Source organism: Lates calcarifer, linkage group LG10 (genome assembly GCF_001640805.2).
Source record: "Lates calcarifer isolate ASB-BC8 linkage group LG10, TLL_Latcal_v3, whole genome shotgun sequence".
NCBI lineage: Eukaryota > Metazoa > Chordata > Actinopteri > Centropomidae > Lates > Lates calcarifer.
Window position 1 is genome coordinate 7,881,024 of NC_066842.1, and position 23,628 is coordinate 7,904,651.

Genomic DNA, 23,628 nt, shown 5'->3' on the forward strand with positions numbered 1-23,628 from the left:
ATGAAATCGCTCCATTCGCTGGGAACGGTGTGTTGCCATTCCTGGGATGCAATTATGGAATTAGATGGGATATGTTCCTTACCTTATGTGTGGCAATTAGCTATGACCTTTGAAATTCAAAGGTCATGCATTAAGATGTTATCAATTATGTGGATCAGGTTCATAGATGTTCCTGTCACAGAGCTTTCATCCGTGGAAGCAATGTTAATTACAGACACAGCTGGTGAAAAGGAGATAGCATTTAGACATATTACATATTGGCGTTACTGTTGAAATCCACTGGTAGGTTATGAGTAGATTTACAACAATGGCTTCTGTCATTTTAAGAATTAGCACACCCTTGATTTCTGCCAGAATCCTCCCTTTTAGCATATTTAAAAAATGCAATAAGGAGTGGTGGATAAGCAGACAGTAAATGTTTCTAATTATGTTATGTTTATGTTTGGCCTTGTCACACCAGCATTTATAATGAAAAAATTCTGACTGGAATCAATTCATTTTTAACAGAGTTCAGTTTTGGTGAACTTTGACATATACATTTGTACCATTGACAATTTCTAACAATCTTAAAAAGTGAAAGTTTTCATATTAGCTCTCTTGCACATTTTTATATAATCTTGGTCTGCTCAAGAATAAACTTCTCCACAAAAGAGGTGCACTTTGGTTTGCAAGCTGAGGCAGGAGTCAGTAATGGTATGAATATATCTCTTAAGTAAACTGTGTGAACTTATTGTCCAGTTAGTAGCTGAGAGGTGATCACTTAAAAGACAATACACTACTGTATATCACCAATTTCAATTTCACCCCCTACATATGTCAAGGACTCACAAAAACATTTTCCTGAGCAACTTTTTGAGGACAACAAAAATGGCAAAGGGACAATGACCACTCAAAATTGAGAACAGTTGGAAAGAAAATATGTCAAATTGCTATGAAGGCTATAACTCACTGTTGAATTGTTCTGCTCAAACACTGATCCCTCCCTGTGTCTGCAGTTTGAAAAAAATGAGCAGGGATCATGATCTTTCAAAATCATTGGCCATGTCTTTACCAGTCTGCTTTTATACTAAACATCTAACTTTTGTATTCCACATGTAGTGTTCTTGTACATACAAACATCTCTGATGAATACCCTGTACTCCTGTCATTCTTTACAGCTTTTTCTTGGTCTTTTTCTCACATCTCTTGGTCTGACTTTTATTTTTTTAAATTTTGACAGTTGGCAAAAGTTTTATTCTATCTGTGAGGATGAATAATAGATAGAGGTTTACTACTCAAAACATAATTGTGTGTGTGTGTGTGTGTGTGTGTGTATACAGTTGCTGGATATACTGGTCACTGGCTGATTTTATCACAGATATATCAGTATTAGTGCATATGTTAGCCAGTAAAGATATTACAGTGCAGAAATGCCAAAAAATACAGTGTCTCCATTACAGGGTTTGTCAATCAAAAAGGTACTGACAAGTTCATTTTTCAACTGTAAAATGTCTCTCTAAATTCTAGATACCAGTAGATGCCTGAGAAATCCAGTATCAGTTGGCTTGTAGTAGCCAATCTTTAAACAACTTCCTGTTTCTCTCTCTCCACCAGAATGGCACGGTGCAATGTGAGGCCATCTCCTGCCCTCCCCCTCAGTGCCCGGCGGGCACAGTGCCTGCCTACGTAAAGGGTGCCTGCTGCAAGGAGTGCCAGCGTGAGTGGAGTACCCTTAACCCCGTCACCCTCCTACACTCATACAATCATGGACACAATTGCGCACAAACACAAACACACCACAGCTAAACAACCTCCACCACCACCACCAGATTTAGAGCTCACATCACGCCTCCACAAGGGCTGCCTAACAATTGACCAGGGCCCTGCTGTGTTGCTAAGCTACCTCCTAACATGCCTCTTGAGATGTGTCCATCCTTTTGCATATACATGGACCAATCAATTATTCACTAGCTGGCTTCAAAACACAGATGGCCACCAGTCACACAGACGTGAGCCAGTAAATCTGTGATTGCTGCATGCGATGTAAAGTAGTTCCTATTTATGGTAGACATGGCTGTGAGAAAAGTGAAGAAAGAAATGTTAAATGCCTGAAATGATGCACATGCTCACTGCGATAGTGTCTTCTTAAATGTCCATTTTAAAGTTGTGAGCACTGATATGTTCTTGCTGGATGAATTATGCTGTTTCATCACACATCTACACAGAGGGTCTGTTTTTTTTTTCCAGCAATGGACTCTTATTAGCCTCCTCACCGCAGCTCTCTGCATCTCATATTCTCTCAATTCCCCTCTCAATAAAAATGGATTTCAGAGGATATTGGCTTTTCTCACCCCAACATTCTTCTGATATTAACCCAAATGAGATGCGATGTATTTGCTTTTAAAATGCAGAGTTGTCTGTCAATGTTCAGAACAAAGTCTAGCATGTGCATTAAGTAGGGGAATTTATTATCTTAGTTCTGTGTTAATAAGAGTGTTTTAAAAGCTGATGTTTGCACCTGTGGCTTACAGAAGGTTACACACTATATGAATGATAAATGTAGCAGACTTTATGTATGTATAGTATTCCTTTGCAGATTTAACTCCACATCTTGTGCAAGCTGACATCACTTGGGAACTTTCTCACCACGCACTCCCACACACTGCTGCCGTTGCTCCTGCTTCCTTTGCAGCGCAAATAATAGAGGAGATTTAACTCTCTATCAGTTAGAAACCATTAGTCTTGGATTCTAATCAGCTTGCGTCGGCATCATTTCCACTGACCCAAGGGTCAGGGCTGCAACACAGGGGTTTAAAGTATGATTCGGAATCTGCCGCTGCGTTACACAAATATAAACACATAGCAGGTAATCCCCTTAAACTCAACACCCCCGTGCTCACTTATCTCAACGAGGTAGACAAACACACAGCTAATTACGCATGCTTCGGCTTTGGAGAAAAGAGTGCCGCAAGTTTCCCCACTACAAAGACATGATTCGCTCTCCAAATTAAAGCCTTATCTTGCAGCACAAGGCCTTGCAGGGAGGAGTTCTGAGTCTGTTTTTTTTTTTTTTTTTTGACGGTCTGTCAAGTAGAATGTCAAATGGCTGTTTCAGAAGTCCTTCGCTTTCATGGTGCACTGCTTTGTGATAGGGCCCGACCTGCGGTGTCAATCATTTCCCTTCCTCATATCACTCTGAATCTGTCTGACCCCAACTGCTCAACAAAGACACACTTTCTGCCCATGTGATTATTTTTGCACTCCACCCCCTACAATTATATGAAATGGGGTCTCTGCTTGCTCTTGTTACATGTTAATTATTTCATCGCTTTCTCAGTAGCGCTGCTTAATTGGGTTTGATATGCTTGGTTTGGTTTGACTCAATTTACCTGAGGACTTTAAAAAAGCTTTAAAACACTGAAAATAATACAGAGATTATATCATAAAACAACTCTGTTATATAAGACCCCTGGTGTTCTGCCAGTGTTTATGTCCGAAGGGCAGTGGGATTAAAATATATGTAATGATAAGTTGACCTACAAATAATTTGAGCAAAATTAGGTAAATGATTAATTGCATCACAAATCAAGTTATTTGCTTGCTTTTCTTTGGTTCTGATTGTTTGTCAATTGCGTACATTTGGAGTCACGACTTCACATGAGGCATTGGCCATTACTTTTTGACATGTGTTGGTATGGTATTCCTGCAAAGTGATTGGCAGTTGGTGATTCATTTCTGTGCTCACTATCTAAGCAGGGGAATTAATTATATTGAACATTTATTAGCCATCTGTTATATTTCTAGTCAGGACATTTATATCCTCACACATAATTTTATATTTCAATAATTATCATTATCATTTTATTGCCCAAGACAATGGTTTGGACTGAACAATTGATTGATTATTTTGCTAGTGTTTTTTCATAACATCAGAAAAGGAAACATTTTCTCTGCTATGTCCATTATAATAAGTTATCACAAAGTTGTAATTTATTGAAAAAACAAAACAAAAAAACAACTAGTTAATACTGGTATAGCTGTTGACACAATGTCTTACAAATCTTAAATGTGTTAGAGCAACGTGTTTTTGGACATACTCACAGTCATGCATTTAGGGGTAATGCATTGAAGATAAGTCACAATCATTAAAGAACACAGAAATACAGATTATTATCCTGAATAAGATGCTGAAGAAATATGGTTTTCAATGTTTCTGTGTCTGCTACCAGCTGTCTGCCTGTTTGGTGGAAGAGAGCTGGTGGAGGGGGATCAGAAGGCTGTGCGAGACTCCTCTGGCAGGTGCCTGCTGTTTGAATGCAGGGTAAGTCATGTCAACACATGCGCACACACGGAGTTAAAACACACTCACACATATTTATTCAAAAGGATTTTTTAAAATCAAACTCCTCTCCAGAAAGAGACACCACTATAACCCATGTAACCAAGCACTTCAGCTCTATTAATTTCCATGTTGCAGTGTGTGACAGCTCACTAAATAGTCATTCCACATCTACCTTAGCCCACCCTGAGTGGATAAATCAAGCCCCAGTGAGCCAACAATGCGAGGTTGTCCACTTCAGCTGAATTTCATTGATCTTGCTTGTCATCATTTTCTTTGTAATCTAAAGAAACTGGCTGAATCTGACTAATTAAATTACATTTGGGGACCAGAGCACTGCACTTGTCAATCACAAGATACCACAGCCATTCTTCAGTACCAATCATCAGACACCACGGTGGTCCCAAATCATATTCATTTCCCAATTATTCAGAGTATTTGCTTTTGCCTGCCTGGCACACCAGATGGGTGGGTCGCTCACTTTTGAGAGTAACTCACTTGATGACATTATGCCAGGCAGGCCCAATCAATCACAGAAAAGTGATTTGAAGTTTTTAATCACCCAACTCTATCATATCAACCAGCTCCTCCATGAATTCTGCAAAGCTCCATTAGAATCTGCAGTTTCAGACAGCTGTCTGGCTTGCTAGCCCACACCTGGCCCATCTGTAGTCCCAGTTTACTGACTGGCAGTCCCAGGCAGATCAAAGAAATGGGGACGGGGAGTTCTGTCAGTCAGCCCACTGCTGCAGACTCCTGTAGGCTTCCCCTGACAGCTGCTTGTCACGCCTCTGATCTTCTGTCTGCCTGCTGGCTGCAGGGGGTGGGCGCAGGTTTTGGGTGGTGGGTGGTAAGAAGTCGACGGTAAGGCTTGTTTGGAAAGTTGTTTGGGGACTTTTAGGGTGAAGTTTGTTCCATGATTTTATGCAAACATGACCTCTAATGAGTAGAGGTCATGTCACCTCGTGGACATGTCTGGTGAACAGACTAGTTTAAGATTATCCTCAAGTAAAATATTTGTGCTCTACAAATAGATGGAGGAGGTCTATTGTTTTTGTCCAACTGTGTCTGGTGTTAATGACTCGAAATTAGCATCAGTCAGAGGGACACGGATGAGATCATTAGAGAGACCTGCCAAAGGCATGCTGGGGAAAGGAACCCCCTAATCAGGTTTTACACTCTGACTAAACACACATGCAGGGATAATCCAGAAGATTGATTCACTGTTTGTATAATAAAGATGCATCGTGAATCACAATGTAAATCATTGTGGAGAACAGGAGGAAAGAAGAAGAAAGCATTTTTCCCCTTCCACAAGTAGTAGAAAAAACCACTATTGACCAATGAGTAATTGGTTTCTAATGAACACACAGGGGGAAGGACAGTGGGAGAGTGAGACAGGAAACACAATAGATGAATAATTACCTTTATAATTACATCCAAGCCCTTAGCAAATGAAAGAGGGGAGAGGCAGAGTGGACCTAAAGAGTAACTCATAAGGATTTTGTCTCTACTCATCACAGGACAGGACTATGCACCGAGTGGTCCCCAGTGAGCCTTGTCCTGAGCTCAACTGTCCAGAGTCGGAGCAGATCACCTTGAGCGACAGATGCTGTAAAGTCTGCAGAGGTATGAAGAAAACATCATCCTGTGCTACTGTATTACCACCATCCTATCTAACATTTTTTTAAACGGTGTCACATTATTATTAAGTTGTTATTTTCCCAGATTTGTATGTGTATGTAGATAGACAGACAGATGCAAGGCAAAATAAAAAGGCACATACAGTGAGAATTAGAAACTGGCAAAGGTAGTCAGAGATGTCATTATTGATAATAGTTTTTCAAAATCACTTGTTCTCATATTGACTTCCCACCCTCTGGGCAGCCGTTACGAAAATCAACTTGCAGTTGTGTTGTTTTTTAAGCATTTCTTTGATTGGAAACTGGCATTCAAACAGCTGCTTTTAAAGGCAAGAAATGACCAAATTCACACAAAACCCTTCATAGTATCTTTATGCTCTTGTTGTTTGCTCTCTATTTTTGATTGCATGATAAATCACTGAACACATCAACCAGTTGGACTTTTCAAATCAGTCTGTGCTCAAAGCAGCATTATGTTCACTTTGATGGATTACCATCGCAAACAGATTTTACTCTGCAAGTTCGTTTTGCTGGTTTTTGTTATTGTGCAGGCAAGAATCAAAGTCAATAGCTGCCTGTAAAGTAGAAAATCAATCTAAACATGGCAGTAATACAAAGTATGTGTGATTTGTAAGAAATGGGCTCAAACTTACAAAATTACAATAATTTTCTTTTGAATTTTGTTTACTCATTTGTAGTTATTTGTACTTGCACCTCACACATATCTCCAATATCAGAATATGTTCACTTGATGATTATGTGACAGTGAGTAGATGACTGTTATTTTGCCTTAATTTGTCTGAGGAAGAAACCGTAGTAATAATATTGTAAGAAAGGTTGTGGTGCTATGACATAACCTTTCCACTACCCCTGTATGCTTCCATCACTCCTCTCCTCCTCTGTCCTCTGGGTCTCAACCTTTCCCTCTCTGTGCCTCCTGCAGGTCATGACTTCTGCTCAGAGGGCCACGGCTGCGTGGAGCACTCCGACTGTGTGAATCTGGAGGCAGGAGACTGCTGTGTTTGTAAGGATGGCTTCCGCCCACTTCGAGACGATAATGCCTACTGTGAAGGTAAGGCATGGCTCTGAATAACAAACCCTGACTTTTAGCTGAAGTTTATTTGCCCTCCAAGAAGTAGATATGTAGTTGGTTTTTGTGCCTGGGCTGCATCAAATGGGTCATGAGAGCAACCTGCTCTTTGCTTATGGGAGGATATAGTAGTCTTAATTCAGTTATTTATCTATTTATTTATTTATTTTAGTGAGAGGAAGAATTTACAGTTGTCGGGGTGCTCTGACTTTTTGGTCTCAGCCTGATCTGACTCAGTTTCATGAAATGAGCACACAGATAGCATACTTTCTGTGTTGCAGTCAGCAGACAACTAGAAAAACATGTTTGACATCGAAATGACATGGTGAGATGTGAGAATATGGAGGTTAGGGAAGTGAATGAGTTTTAATTGAATATTTATGCTGTTATTCGTTAGTTTGATTGACTTTTAAACAAAAAATATATGTTAAAAAATGGAAATACATACTCCACGAATTGCAAAATAATGTAGACATTTGCTAAATAACCATGACAGCACTTTGTTGGATTCATGCTTTTATTGCATAATCCTTTTGTGAAGGGAGACTGTAATCCTCTCATTATTTGGGTCCACAACACATAATAAGTGCTTTTCAGAATGCATTTTGAGAGACTAATGTTTCTCCTCTCAGTCGGTTGATTAATTTGTGATATAAAAACATGCTGTGGGTCTTTATGTTTGAATTTATTCAGTGTCATTCTGCTGTGCCAGCGATTAAAGTCATGCCATCCATCATCATCGAGGTCATTCAGTACTGACTGCATGCTAAGGCTCACATGTCTCCAACCATGTTGCAGTTTTGTAGAATACAATGCAATTGATTATATCAGCACTGCTCTCTTACAAAAACAGATAATGTTTTACTTGATTGCCTTTTGAATGTCCCACAATACACAATCAAAAAACATGCTCTATAGCTCACTGAGCAGGTTGTTTTATGTTGATGGTGAAGCGATCTCTGAGTTCAAACGTTCACTCACTAAGCTAATGGTGCTTCAGTTGAATTCCTCATCTCACATCTTGGCTGAATTTTACCAGATGCATCATTAAAAAAATATGACCTTATCATCTCCAATGCTATCCTGTACTAGAATCTGTAGTAAACATCTTGTCATAACTGCTACCCCTGTGCATCTCTGGTATTAATGAGCAAACATGGCATCAAAGTTATTCAGATTCCTCTGCATATGACCTTGACAGATGCCCTGTCAATGTATGGCCTTCTTGATCTTCCCTTGTCATTGTGTGTGTGCGCAGTCTTAGAGCATGTGTTTGTGAGTACACACCTTGGCCTATTTTTTTTATCTGCAGTCCACACACTCCCTGTAATATATTTTCTGTCACCTTCATCAAGATGAGGCTAAAGTGTCAATCGAGCCACAGAGCTTTTTGTTACTGTAATCGGGTTGCTAAATGAAAGCGTAGTAGTTCACAACATCCACAGATCTCACATTAATTTACAGATCTGAGTAGTTGTCCAGGTAATTAGTCTCAGGGAATCTGCATAATTAAAGATGCTATCTGTATTAAATTAATGGGAAGTGATGCTGTGGGTTGTAGGTTGTGATCAAATGGACAATAACAGTGTGTAACCATGATCTCTTTGAAAACATAATTCAGGCACTGTTAGAAAGTGATTAACATTTACTCAGGCACAGTACTAAACTACAAGGTACTTGTACTTAAATATTTCTGGTTGATGCTGCTTTCTACTCACATTCCACCACATTGCAGATTGTTCAAGTTCAGTAACATACATTTGATGGATGTAGTAATTACTTTGCATTTTAATTATTTATCTAATTCTTATATAGAATGTTATATAATAATAAGCACAATAGTAATGATAATAATTATCATTTATGTTTACTCCCGATGCTCTCATTAACCCCATTACAGCCACAGCATGCAGCTTTTCTCAGGGGAAAATCTCTGATAAGCTATCTGTCCATCAACAAACAGCAGACAGACAAAGTTAACCAGCTTGTGAACATAGTGCAGCATTTAGCTGCTAAGGAGACAGGTGTTTTCTATGGGAAATGGTGGAGACCAAAACAGGGGCTAAAAGAAAAATGAATATTGGACTAACATTTACCAGAAGGTGACAAACACAGACTCCAAATTAATACTAATGTTGCTCTGCGTCTACTGGATGTGTTGCTGAAATAACAACCTTTTAAAGTGGTTTTATATCAGTGTCACATAGACATCTTGTTGCATTGCCCCCAAGTGGCCAGAAGAAAAAATAAATTAATGGATGTTTAAGCAATTTGAGTGCTTCTCCACCACTGTTTTTAGGTATACTTTGACCACCAGTTTCCTGAGGGTGGACGGACAATACTAATTCTTTGAAAATCTGTTTAATTCAAGTGTCAAAGAGGAAGATAAAAAAATTATGGGAAATGTTTGACTCTTAATTGGGCTTGTGTCAAGGCTAGATTTCCGTTCCACTCACACATGAACATAAAAAACAGCCAGAAAATATTCTTATCTCTTTTGCAGCTTGGTTGTTTTTTGTTTCATTGTCATCACATGTGTAATATTCAAGCTGCCTAGACACTCTCAGCAGTTTGTTGTTGTAGAAATAAGGATAGAACAGCCCATCCCATTGCCAGTGTGAAAGTACTACAAGCATACAGACTTGTGCCTCCAACATCAACACTTCAGACCCAGACTATTCATCTCAAGAGCAGCCTGACTCTTGCTATGAAATTGGATGGCAGTGTTTGTGGTGAGTGTTTGCATCAGAGACTGCACAGAGAAACCTGAAATTGACTCAATTTGCTGATGGAGTTCTCTCAAAAGCAATTGATTTTCTGTGTGTATCTGTAACTCACTTACAATATATGATTTTGTGTGTGTGTGCCCTGTGTGGAAAATAAAATAAAAGAACCGTCTTGCCAAAACACTGAGGATCCTACGGATGGATGAGAGAATGTTTGTGTTCATATAATAGATACACCATTTTGTGGCTGCAAGGAGATGTACAGAAAGATGAGTGAAATCGTGATGAGTGAAATCGCCTGCTTTTGATTCTAGATGAGTTTCAACACAGTGGTGCCTGTGAGATGAGATCTGAAGTCCAAATTAGAGGAAATTTTGTGTACTGAACACAGCAGGGAGATCATAAAACAGAAAGACATAGAGGCACAAGCTGGAATGTAGGTTTTTATGTAGACACTTAGACACACACACACAACATTTTTTGGGTCTTGTCAAACGTAAAGACAAACATCACAAAAAGCAGAGACGGATACTAGCTCTTTAAAACATTCCTAGGTCAGAGATGGGCTCAAAATAGCCGATGAGATCACTTCTGTGTAAATTTTTCATAGAAGCAGCAGTAGGGAAAACTCAGGGGGATACTATCCCTGCCTTTGTGTAAGAATGTGTGTGTATGTGTGCAGGTGCATATCTATGTGTGTGTGTGTGTGTTTGAGCACTGAGTTCTCCAGCAGAAAAAGAGCCCAGTTTTTTCTCTCCATCCAATCCTCACAGCGCAGTCGGGCTGAAGGCCTATTTTGCTACATGCATGCGTGTGTTTAGGGCAGAATTAGACAGAGGGGCGAGCAGTGGAGAAGTGACAGACTGTGTGATTGTCTCTAAATTGAACAATCAGTATAGTTCAACGTGTTGAGATAATACCATTATTCATCTCAGCATTGGAGAGGACTGCAGGCAGAAAGACATCTCCCATTGTTGTCTCGTTTTGAAATGCCCTACTTTAGAAAGTCTCCGTCAGGATTGCTCAAAAAGAGGGACTGCTAGGGTGTGTTTTTTTTTTTTGGAGCATCGATATGGGAAATGTGAAATACAAAATGATATTCTGTAAAATGGACGAAATAGAAAGGGACAAAGTATGCAACAGGATTTTATTTTTATGTACAGCCTATTCTAGAGAGCGTACTAACTCACTGTATTAATCAGGGACACAGCACATTATTGGATTGATTATGATATATGAACCACATTAAGACAAATTCATAGATGTTAGATAGGTAGTTAGATAACAATATAAACATTAAAGCGATGGTTCACCCAAATTAGAAATAAACATTTTCTCATTTACCTCTTCTAGCCATGCAGATAGATGGTTTTGTCATATCTGTGTGACATATCTTCCTCCACCCCATACAACATAGGTAGAGTGAAAACTAAGCATCATAAAAGGATAAAGGTTGTGATATTCTTTACTTTTTTGTTGTCAGCAAAGACCAAAATGTACAATGCGTTAGTCTGTCTCTCAGTTCTCTCAGACGTATTGACCTGTCTGTGGCACTCAGCCCTGAGTCTGAATTTGTTCCTATTGATGATGCAAATCTTTAATGTAGTTTACATTTTAGAAAAGGAAAAGTAATATCTCAAAACTGTAGTTTTTAGCAAGCATTTAGTGGATTAAATTGTACTTTTTTCACCTGCTGATTATTACACATTTGGTACGCTAGTGACTGTTTACAGTAGCAGCAGGACAGTGTATGTGGGGCTGACTTAATATAAACTACAATGCCTGTATTCATCATAATGAAAGAACGTGTCACCCCATGCAACAATGTGGTTCACTGATGTGTTGTTGATAGATAGATTAATAGGACAACAATGGAGCTCTGGGTTGTAGAAGAAATAGTCACATCAGGCTATCAGGCTGCACAGCTGACTGCTGACTTGTTAGTAGGAGCAGTTCATTGTTGTTGATTTATTTATTTTTTTGAGAATAAAAAAAATACTGAATATCACCAGCCTTATCCTTAAAATCCACATCTATTTCCAGAAACAACATTTTAAAGCAAACTCAGTGCAAAGACATTTGTAACCTTACTGATACAGGTGAGACTGAACGATGAAAAAAGACAACTGAAACAGACTTGTCAGACATTAATGAGCAGAGCAAGAGCAAGAGCAAGACAAAACCATTGTTAAAGGCCATGCACACCTACACAGGTGTTTTCAATCGTGTTGATTAGAGTGCTTATCAGCTCGAAGCAAAGTGGAACTATGCTGGAAATTATGTGATGTCACAAAACTCTATGGACCAATAAGAATAATAACAATGTCATTTGCTCCGCCCTGATTGGTGCTACAAAACTATAGCAGGCGAATGAGGAGGATGTCAAGCTCAGTTTGTTCACATAAGTGAAAACACCTGTGTGGGTGGGCTATAGATATGAATAGTCTTCAAGTATCATGACTAGATTTCTCACTCATTAACATAGTTAATGTAGATCTCTTAATGTATGTAATATAACTAACTGAAAAAAGTAAAATCTGTTTGAACACAGAATGAGGTTTGATCACCTATAATGCATGACTGTGTGTGTCTGTGTGTAAGCCTATCATGTGTGAACACAGACCAGTCCTATTGCCGCTGCTGTCTTTTGAATGTCACAAGGTAGCAGCAGGCTAATTGGCACTGACTGAAGAGCACGGCCTGCTCCAAAACCCAATCACTGTCGGGATGAGCCCCGAGCCTCTGGGCTCCCCACCTGCTAGGGTCTTGACCCACATACACACAGATGAATCACACATACATACACACACTCACACACACATATACACACGGACAAAGATACACACACTCTGCCTGGCTGTGTGTTTGTTTACACACACCTCACCTCTGCGACCCTACTGAAATGTCACCCAAAACAGACAATCCCACCATCATCTAGACAGTCCCCTCTAGTGTAAATAACAGTATCTCAGCACTGCTCAACCAATATCCTTCAAATGCCACATGGGAGAAGTTTCCTCTCAGCTCCTTTTCCAGATGAGATCACACTTAATTCATTGACTGCTTTATGCTCAGGTGGAGTGTCTCCATTTATGGTGCTGATAAAACTCCACTATGTTACAGAGAGAAATATTTTGTCCTTTACTAGTCTACGTCACTGTACAGTTAGTATTTTATTTATTTACAGATTGAGTTTTTACATTGAAAACATATGATATTCAAAACATCTTATAAAATGTGATGCATGGCTATAGATTAAACTAATCAACAGTATGTAAAGTAGTTAGTTAGCTGCAGTTGACCCAGCTGTAACATTAAAATGATGCTTAATTCATCAGTAGTAATAAATCCAATATGGTATATTGGTATTATGTTTAGGCTTTAGCGATTTTCTTGTATATCACCCAGTAATAGCTGCGTTAAGTAAATGCATGGATTTATAGGTAAATTAATAACTGCAGCTGAGTCATTGTTCTAGATTTAATTCTATTTAATTCTATTCTGCAAACAAAGAAGCCTCTTGTATGAGAGATGAAACATCAAGTATCTTCAAATGCAGTTTCCCTCCATTCAACCCACAATACACGCATTTCATTCTCTGTCAGCCTTTCACGGATCTCTCATAGCCATTCCTGCTCCTTGTTACTTATTGTTTAGACCTCTGGCCTACAGGCTGCACTTGGTCACAGAGTGAAGAGTGATGGATGATGATGCTCCATCGATTTACACGTGGTGGAAAATCTTTCCGAGATTAATGAGAGCCGTGATGGAGAGCAAAACCCCATTCACGCTTACTACACGTAAACAAGGCAGTTTTGTCTATAAGACGCAGTGGGCATCATTTAACTCATGCCGAATCGAAATGTGTTAAGTTTAATGTGACATATAGACACCCACACACACTTGATGCAGTAATCTATGCAGGCCTGGTAGATGCTTGCATGGATTCATTCAAGGATTCATGAGTTGGGATGGAAATTTATCCTCATGTGGAAATTGTCAAGTTGTCATGTGTTGAATATGCAGGGGTCGTGTGCATACATTGACAAGAAATAACAGTAACACACGTTCACCCACCTTGCAATTCCACAAGCAGACTAACATACACACACTCCTCTTCACCTTTTTCTTATTTGACGTTCATTGTTCTAAGTCAGGTAGCAGGCCTCTAAGTGTTTACAGTGATTGATCACAGTGTGAGTGTCTGGTATTTAGACAATGACTGTGCTCTCAGAATGTAGATTTTCACTCTTGTTGCCTCCTAATGGGATTTTTTCCACTCAGTCATCTTAATTGGCTCCTGCTCTCACCCAAATTGGCAGTGACGTTTTGCATATTTGTTTTGGGTTTTTCTGAGCCTGTTTATTTAGGAGTGATTGTCCAATTTGGTAAGCTGAAAAGACAATGACAAAAAGAGTTTTCTCTTATCGAAAGTGTATCTGTGGTTCATGTTTAGGTAATGGCTCGGAGAAGAAACTGTGAGCTGCTCTGCTTTGCTTCAAAGAAATTCACTTTGCCTGCCCCTTTTCTCATTGTGATTTCCTTTAAAGCAGATATGATAATAATGACTGCGCCAAAAGACTGCAACAATAATGAAGTGATCTGATTAAAAAAACACCCCACTCTATTGTCATTTACAGCACTTTTCCTCTGAATGAAAGAAAGTGGAGAGTATTTAGAGTAATTTAGCTTGTGGAACCATCTTTCCCAGATACTCCCTACAATACAGTTTACAGTATCACTGTGTGTTAACAGTCCTAAATACTCAGGCCTTTGGCAAATACAAGAAAAGGAAAGTCTGTACCCGAGCAGTGAACAAAATAAGCAATTCGAAGACATCACATTTCGCTCTGGTAACTTGGATGACTAATCAGCTTATGCAACAACTAATCTATCTGTGTTGGAATCCTAATAAAAACCTTTTTAGATAACAAACGAGATAAATAACAATATATGATGAATGAATGAATGAATATTAAAGGAATAATTTGACATTTTGGGAAAGAAGCTTATTCGAAAAAAAAAGTGGGTTCAAAGTAATGCAACACCAGTTTTATCCAAGATTGTTTTATTTTTCAAAAAACAAAAACTAATTTCCTTGATGAGACTTGATGATTACATAAAAATTCATCACACAGCAGCTGGTACATCGATTTAAATTCCTCTGAACCAAAGAATTATTTACCACACATGCCAAACACCAGCTATAACTCAATATTTGATCTAATGACACTCCTGTAAACCAGAAGAGGCATCCCGTAACATCCTCCAACACATTTCTCCACCCATGAGGAACCAAGGCCAACAGTGGAGATTATTTGCTGAGTGGGACACTGTTTGGCCAGCAGGGACAGCTCTTTGTCTCTCTGCTCTTCCCTCTGACTGCTATATATCTGGCCGTGAGGGAACCGGCTACTGAGGAATATCAGACAATGTTATGGCAAGGCTCGTTCCCTCTGCCATTTATTGAAAACCATCTGCTTGAGTGAGTGAGCTGGTTGGGGAAAGGGATGGATAGATGAGGAAAAAGACAGAAAGAAAGAGAGATAAAGAGAGAGGCCGCTGGTGGAATGGCACAGATTTGGGTGTCTTTGTGGGACATCCAAAGGCAATGGCAGTGTTATCTCCCTACTGCCAGACCTTGGTGTACTGCGGTATGAAACACAGATAGCGAGGACGCTCCCTGTTAGAAAATATGTGCTATACAATCGGAGAGGGATAAGCTGTTATTCCCTATTTACATAGTTGTGGTATGACTTGGATGAACAATAATGGGGATATGAAAAATGTCAGAACAGTTATGACCTCTAACGATATAATGGCACTTGGGGATAGCATGTGTAGTATCGCTGTGTATTTGAATGCACAGATATTTATACTAGGTTACGGTACACAGACTGGTCTACATCAGAGTAAATAGCAGTAGTCTGTAGAGAACCGAAGTCCTTATCCCACTTCTGGGCTTTCTGCTGTTCTACTAGCTTCTGTAAGTAGTAGTAGTACAATCTTTCATTAAGGTTTTCTTTCATAGGCCTTCCTGACAAAGTGAAACATGTTCCTAGGTTACTCTCAGTACTCTAAGATGAATTAGAATTTGAGCCTTTGAGTGATTTTTAACTATTCTAGTGGCAAGCCTCTAGAGGTGACAGTTGGTCCACCACTTTGGCCTAAACTGAAACAACTCTGACTTTTCCTTTTAGTGCCAAGAGCAGGTTCACATTTTTAGCTTTTAGCAAAATATATAAACAGCTATTGTATATATTAGAATACACAGCTGGATATTTACAAATTACAGTTATGGAGTTCTAATTTCACACAACTCTAAGAGAAGTTTTGTCTTGCTGTGATTTTTGTCTGACAGTGGGAACTAACCCCCCCACCCCCACATGCATAACAAGGATGTTTTATTTGTCCAAATAATACAAATATTCCACGCCCTCCTCAGGTATGACTATGATTGATTTTGTAGTCATGCAGGAATACATAAAGGTGGGAAAAAAAAACACAGCAGTTTTCTAGCCATCCATCGTGGTGTGGCAACAGATTGACCTCGAGCACTCCATTCAGCGGTAAAAGCTGCTGCTGACTCTTGGCCAGCCTTCTTTGCTTGCTGCATCACGTGTGTCCGTGTGACAGGCCAATCAAGAAAATGGAGTGCGTTAATGGAGATGGAGATGGTGCACGTGCGTGTGCTGCCCCTCATCATCTCACCTCCTAACATATTGTTTTAGCGAACGTAACTGCTGTCACCGAGGGCGGGATGGATGGTGTCTTACAGTTAATAGGCTCTAAATCAAAGCAGCGCCACGTACGGCCAATCAGAAAGCCGGAAAGCTGTCACCTAAGACCTCCGCTCAAGGTTACCATCACAACTGTGGACAGAATGAATTTTCTCTCTTACTTTCTGTCTCTTAGTGACAGTTAATACCTTTTGCTGCTTTCTCTCCACTTCTGTTCACCTGCCATCTAAATCTCTTTTCCTGCTGCTAAATTGTTCACTCTCACACACACACTCCACGCTTTTAACCTTCACCTTTTTTTTTAACTTCAAACTGACTCTCTCTCATTCTATATCTTTCTTTTTAATCCACTACTTTACCTGCCCCTTTCTCTCCACCTCCCTCTGTCCTCCCTCTGTGTCATTCTCACTTCACTATCTCAGTCATTCAACCTCTACCCACCTGTCTCATCTCCCCGTTTCTGTCTGGAACTACAGTATAGCTTGTCGTGACTCTGCCTTTGTCTCTAATTCACTTCTTCATTTTACCTGCACTGCTATCTGCCCTTCCTTTTACTTCCCATTTTCTTCCTACCCGGTCTTCTGTTTTTCTCTCTCTCAAAACCAGTCAAATAGTTTAATTAGCCTCCATTCATTTGGTGAAGGACACATGTACTTTCATAGGTGGTTGGCAATTGTCTGCCTGCTTCATTTATCCGTGAAGCTTTTGAATAGCTGGAGGCAGCAAGTATTGATGAAAGTGTGAAAGGAAGAAGCTCTTAGTTTGCGGGGTGGTGGGTGGTGCTCTACCCAAGGACATGTGAGCTGAGTGAATGCCAATGCATATCTATTGAAATTCAATTTCAAGTGCTCTTCGCAAAAGCATCTGGCACGGAACATGTTCGGGGTGAATGTCCTCTTGTGCTCTCACAGACACTGAATACAGTGAATGAATAATAGATTGATAATGTCAAGGACTCTGTAGCTTGTCTCTCAAAAAGTGCCTATGTTTGACCTGTACTATCAACAGGAACAAGACCCTGGAGCATGTAACACGACCGGGTTTGTTCTGTTCGACTTGGATTTGCATCGAATTGCGTTTGGTTGCATCACATTATCAAGATTATTTTGTTTACCCTGGCAGTGTTGTGCATCTTCTGTCTGATGGTTTGGCATGCAGTTAGACCCCAGGAATAGCTGTTGCTAAGGCAACAGCTAATATGGATCCAAATATGGAATCATGAGAGTGAGAAGGAAAAACAAAGGACAATCTAATAAATTATACTCTTAAAGCTGCACCAACCAAGTTTTAATTACAAGGGCACAGAAAGCCTCCAAAACAACGCACAGCAACACAGCCCTGATATGCTGCGTGTTCAAGTATCAAGTTGTTATGCTAACATGTTAGCAAAAAATACCTACTTACAGCACACATCCAACGGAACTGAGCAACAGTAACATTAGCCTGGTTCCAGACAGCTGCGTCACTACCCACATTTCAACTCAAACCTTGGGGATTGAGAATTGGGATGTCACCTTCCTACATAGCTAGCTAGCTGTTTAGCTTCAGTTATGAAAAACAGAATAGCAGCTGCACAGGTTGGTAGTCAGCTTACACAAATAATAACTCTTAAATCAACGTATTTCTTTGATCAATGTGAAAAATGTTATTTGCTAAGGAACTTCTATTGCAGCTTCCATGGCAACAGAAAATAACATTGGTGGGAGAGATACGTTTCTATCTACTGATTGGTTAGAGCACAACAAGAAAAGAATGAATGAAGTGAAACGAAATAGCAGTTCGTCTAATTATCAGGCTATGTGAGCATCCCACTGGAGTCAGATGAATATTCAGTTGTTCAGTTTTTAGTTCTTGTTTGGTTCACCAGTTCCTGAATTTCAGAAGACTCCAGTATCTCAGTCACTCCTTCACCTTTCTGGTGTTTTATGGTAGGCAGTTAGGGTACACTCTGCTTATCCAGGTTTGTTTGCTGGAAATGGCTGGGTTATATTTTATATGGGGGGAACAGTAAGACTCAGCCTTTTACAGTCTGTGTTGGCAGAATAGCTGAAAATAAAGCTAAAAGTGTGCATAATCCAGCTGGTTGTTAATTCTTAGTAGGTCTGGCGCTACTAACTATTTAACATTACACAGCCAGTGTCTAGTGGCTCTGCAGACCCACACAGGTGTTTTAAGTTATTTTGGCTGATTGGACCTGTGCACAGGTTGAAGTTGTGTGGAGCTATGCCGGGAATTACATGTCACTAAACTCAAAAGTGCAAGTTAGAATGATAAAGATGAAGATAAAATGAACTTAATTGATCCCACGCAGGGAGATTAAAGAATAAAAAACCAGAACAGGCCCTCTAACCATTTGGCCACAAAGGACTTCAGTCACCTGTGTAGGTTTATGCATAACATCATTTAATCAGCTAATCTCATTGAGATCAATCTCACTGCACATGAGACCTGAGCACAGCAGAGAGAAGAACAAACATAGCCAGATATAATAAAAGCACATACAGAATCAGAGACAGATCAAAGACATTGCCAAATAGATTTTTAAAAGATTAAAACATAAAAGTTTAAAATCTGCCATTGAGGTGAGACATTCAAGTTTTAAAATCATCTGCAGATCCTTTCATTTATATGGTGGAAAGCAGTCTTCCTAAGTTCAGTATTTACCTGAGGGGTAACCGGAGTTAAACAGGCCTGAGATCTGGTCTGGTGAGCAGTGGTTTTAAATTTGAGAAGAGAAGTTATTTTCCGTGGCAGCATTTGAAAGAGATATTCATGAATGGAAATGAAGGAATGTGGTTTTCTTCTTGCTCCTTGCCAGGGTGGACCAGCCCGCTTTTTCATATAGTTCACAGTGATGAGTATGATATTTATCTCCTGTAACGGAGCGCAAAGCACAATGATAAACTGCATCAGGTGGTTTTAAGATAAAGCATGGAGTATGGGAATAAAAGATATCTCCATTGTAAAATCATTTTCCTGTCTTCAAGACAGAAACAGGTTTTATTCCAATGTAAGAAACTCATGTTTGTTTACCATTGGTGTGGTGGTTTAATATGAGAAATACTGCATATGAACACAGAGGTCAGTTAAAGGACTTAGACACCCATGGTATATCCACACAGGTGTTTTCACTTATTTTGCCTGATCGTACTGTATGGATATTCATAGGTTGTGCTTAGTTGGCATCTCCTTCACTCTGCTCTTGCACCTGTTAAGATAGGACAACACACTCCTTTATCATTGTTATTTGTACTATTAGTTTAGTGTTGTGTTTGTGTTCAAGGCCTTTTAAGTGAACTCCGTAAACTTGCATACTTCTTACCCTTCAGTATCTGTTGACAGCATCTAAAATTTAAAATATGCTCAAAGCACAGAGATTAACTGAATGGCCAGTAGTAGTCTGCAGAAAAGCAGCTAAGCCACAATGTGGAGTGCTTTACTTTAAATAGATTGAAAATCGAGTGGTGCAACCTTAAGTGCTTCAGTGCCCACCTCTCATAGACCTTCTGCGTTTCGACCTCTGTCTCCCATTGATGAAGACAAATAGCCCTTTCCCAGTGGCTGAACGGGAGCCTGTAGGAACCTTCTGTAGCGTCTGTATAAGGTGGTTCCCAGAAACTGTGGGGGGGGGGGGTTGCACAAAATAGGCCACAGCATAATACTGGGGATGCCACTATAACAGTGCTGTAAAGACGCTTCCTTACTGATAAAAAATCGAGCCTGTCCCCCCAAGAAGAACAACAGCACCAGGCATTTAAGCAAGTGCCCTAGAATAGCATATGTTCTAGTGACCTGTAACTAAACCTCACCAAACCTTAACCATGGTGTGTTAAATCATAAAACAGATTTATTTTTCAACTTGTAATGGTTTTGGAGGGCACAGAAAAAAAATGGAGTCATCCTGCCATGAGATCAGAAATTTGTCATTCCAGAGGTCATGGACAAACAGCGTATTTTGTCGCTCAGTTTGGAGGACTTGTTGTGAAAATCATTCAGACAAAGATGGATCTTTTTCCCAAAGAAATCAGCAGTGACTACATATTCATGTTGTCTCATCCATAATTAGAAATTAATGACAACCAAAGTCAATTATGGCCCTCTCTAACATTTTTGATGAATTCAGGAAGCCTGACACAAACTTTATAGAACGAGACAAGACAACGAGACGGTGCGGTCAGGTTATTTATTTGTAAAATGAGAAAGGTGAGCTGATAACACTGACAAATATGTGCAATAACACATATGACCACGTATCACAATAGTCTAAACAAATTCTAGCTCTTTTTCATACATAAATTTAACACCAGCCTCTCCTTTCTTCTCTTTCTCCCTGCCCATTGCACCCTTTCAAACATTTCTGTATTTCTTGAGATGAAGAGAAAATTGTTATAAACAAAGTCAGCAGTGGCAGTCTCCTAAATTTATTCAGACCCACATTCAAAGTCAGTCCAAACTTTTCTGCCACAGCAACTCTGGACTCCCACTTCTCTCTCCATTGAAACTAGGAAGCGTCATACAGTATACCATGGGATGTACTTTTCACAGACACATACTCAGAGATGCTGTAGATGATGTAAAAAAAAAAAACACACATCAGAAACAAAATCTCCCACATTAAATATTAATTTACAGCTCATTTCAAGAAGGAAAACTGATGGAGCTGTTGAACGTTACTCAGCTAAAGGGGTTTGAGAAATAAACAGCAATTCTGAATTGATCATGAGGGTTGAATTTGAGGTCTGAGGCTTGAGCTGTCCATGCAGAATATTGATTAAAAATGATAAGATTTAGTTTGATCTGCACCAACAAATATTTCTGTAATTTTTATATGAAGGACTATCGATATCTGTGACTTGAATGACTGTGTATTGACCACTTAATAAGATGGATTTCAAAAATCACCAGAAAATAATTTTTAAAATGTGCTTTTACAGATTGATTTGCAGATAATTTTGATGTCACTTGACAGAATACTATATGACAGCAATCCACATCTAACCCAGCTTTGTTCTTCCCCCTCTCTCCTTCTCTCTTGCTCCTTTCTCTTCAGATATTGATGAGTGCGCTGAAGGGAAGCACTACTGCAGGGAGAACACCATGTGCGTTAACACCCCCGGCTCCTTCATGTGCATCTGCCATACGGGCTACATCAGGATCGATGACTATTCCTGCACAGGTGAGCTCCTCTGCTGGCCTTTTGACAGGTTGGAATCAAGTGGAGAAGGCTCTGAAGGTATAGAAGGCCCTGTGCACTTCAGCTTCCAGAGCAACCATTTTGTGTATAGGTTGCTAACAGACTTGCAGAAGTACAAATAAGGATTACATTTTCTCGTATGGTGTGAGATGAGGAGAGGCATATTGCTATAAGGAGATTCAATAGGAGGATATATCCTCACTGCAGGTGTCTACTACAGGGGCTTTTAAAGAGGAGCATTTTATACAACTACAGTAAGTTATTGCCAGTTAGAAATGATTTAATTTGCATCTTTAGTCACACACTGGAGGACGATATTTGATTTTGTGATGATAAATTCTGCAGCCAAGAGACGCACAGACTTCCGGAGACAGAGAAAGGAAAAGGCAGCCAGACATTCAGATATAAATATTGTGAGTTGTCAGTGTCGGAGTGGTGTGAGACAGAATAAGGAAGCAGAGTAATTGAAAACCACGTCACGACAGTTACGCATAGTTACACCTGTAAAACACGCTGTAAGCCAAAGCCATGTGCTACACCTCCTCTCCGCTTTTTTTTTGGTGCGTCATATTCCAGACGGTGCCTGGTTAGACACACTTGTCTGTGAATGTGTCACCCTGCAATTATGCACGGCCTGTTCATTTAATATGTGTGGAGACAAACGTCAGAGTTTGATTTGCTCCTATTGGTTTTGCTCTGATTACTAGCACCACATTAAAATAAACCACCCACACTCAAATCCATACCAGCCTTACGATTCAGCAAAGCTAGCAGCAGAGAAAGGTTTGAACACTGAGAGAAGTGTTGAATCAATTTTGGATTGCCTTTGCTTTGTGTAGATTACAAAGTATATCTATCTCCCGGCTTTGTTAAAACTTCTGTCAAACTCCATAATCGCACATACTTATTGTATAAAAGTGTTAATATAAATCTCTTAACTCTATTATATTGTGAGACAAGTTATTTGTTTGTTATTTGACATATTTGCGACTCTCAGCTATTTAAAAGCAATTCCCACAGTTGGTGTGAAGACTTTTATCCTTTGACAACTTCACTTTGAACCCAAAAAAACATAGATTAACTTCAGGCCTCTTTGGAAGTGTCAAAGTGTCTGTGGGCTCTCTTTGTTTGTGTGTGTGTGTGTGTGTGTGTGTGTGTGTGAATGTGGACAGTCTTCGTCTGGTGTGCGAATGCACTTTGCGCGTGCGTGTGTGATAAGGAGAAAGAAAGTCGCTGAGAACCTGAGAAACCACTGTGAGTGGAGGCGGCAGACCCATTTGTTCCTGATCAAAGTTGAAACCAAAGTCAATTTCAAAAGCAAACCAAATCAATCTGAAAAGATTGCGTGGATGATTCACAGTCTTTGTTCTCTGTCTGTGTTCAGGTGATTGTGGCTGTAGCCCTAGATGTTGGTAACAGCTTCTTCCACAATAGTTTGTCAGTAGATGAGACAAAATTTAATACATATGAGAGACATAGACTGTTGTTACATCATCATGATTGATGCAAAAACACATCAAATTCAGGTGTAATGTTTTATCGATGCTTTTTAAAAGACAGCTGTGCATTTTTCCACAACAAAGTGTAAATACAACATTTATCTTACAAAGGGTTGGGCTAACACTATAAGAGAAACATTGTGTTGATAAGAACGTGAGTTACTTTGATTTACTGTCAATAGGAAAAACAAAGCTAACCAATCATATGGCAGTCTTTCAGATAGAGATAGCCCGCTTCCCATAATAGGCATAACAGCTATTGGTTGAGTTCTCTAAATACACCACATCATTGTTGTTTTTTGACTTGAAATTGGATAGATGGGAAAGATGAACACTCCTTCAGAGGAAACTTCAGCTTTCAGGTCAAGAGTCAGAACAATCAACAAAGATGCAAAGAGCTGTTGTGGGTGAACTGTAT

At 39.6% G+C, this 23,628-nt stretch overlaps 1 protein-coding gene across 2 annotated transcripts in view; it reads left to right on the forward strand.

Annotated features, from left to right (window-relative positions):
- Window positions 1-23,628, forward strand: part of nell2a (neural EGFL like 2a) — a 74,597-nt gene that overhangs the window by 18,615 nt on the left and 32,354 nt on the right. Inside the window, exons 9-13 of one of the 2 annotated variants that reach the window (XM_018684607.2) lie at window positions 1,594-1,696; window positions 4,209-4,300; window positions 5,842-5,947; window positions 6,905-7,033; window positions 21,568-21,693. In XM_018684607.2, coding sequence (XP_018540123.1) covers window positions 1,594-1,696; window positions 4,209-4,300; window positions 5,842-5,947; window positions 6,905-7,033; window positions 21,568-21,693 — 556 coding nt within the window. The remainder of the gene's footprint in view (window positions 1-1,593; window positions 1,697-4,208; window positions 4,301-5,841; window positions 5,948-6,904; window positions 7,034-21,567; window positions 21,694-23,628) is intronic. The other variant, XM_051073222.1, reaches the window with a different exon arrangement.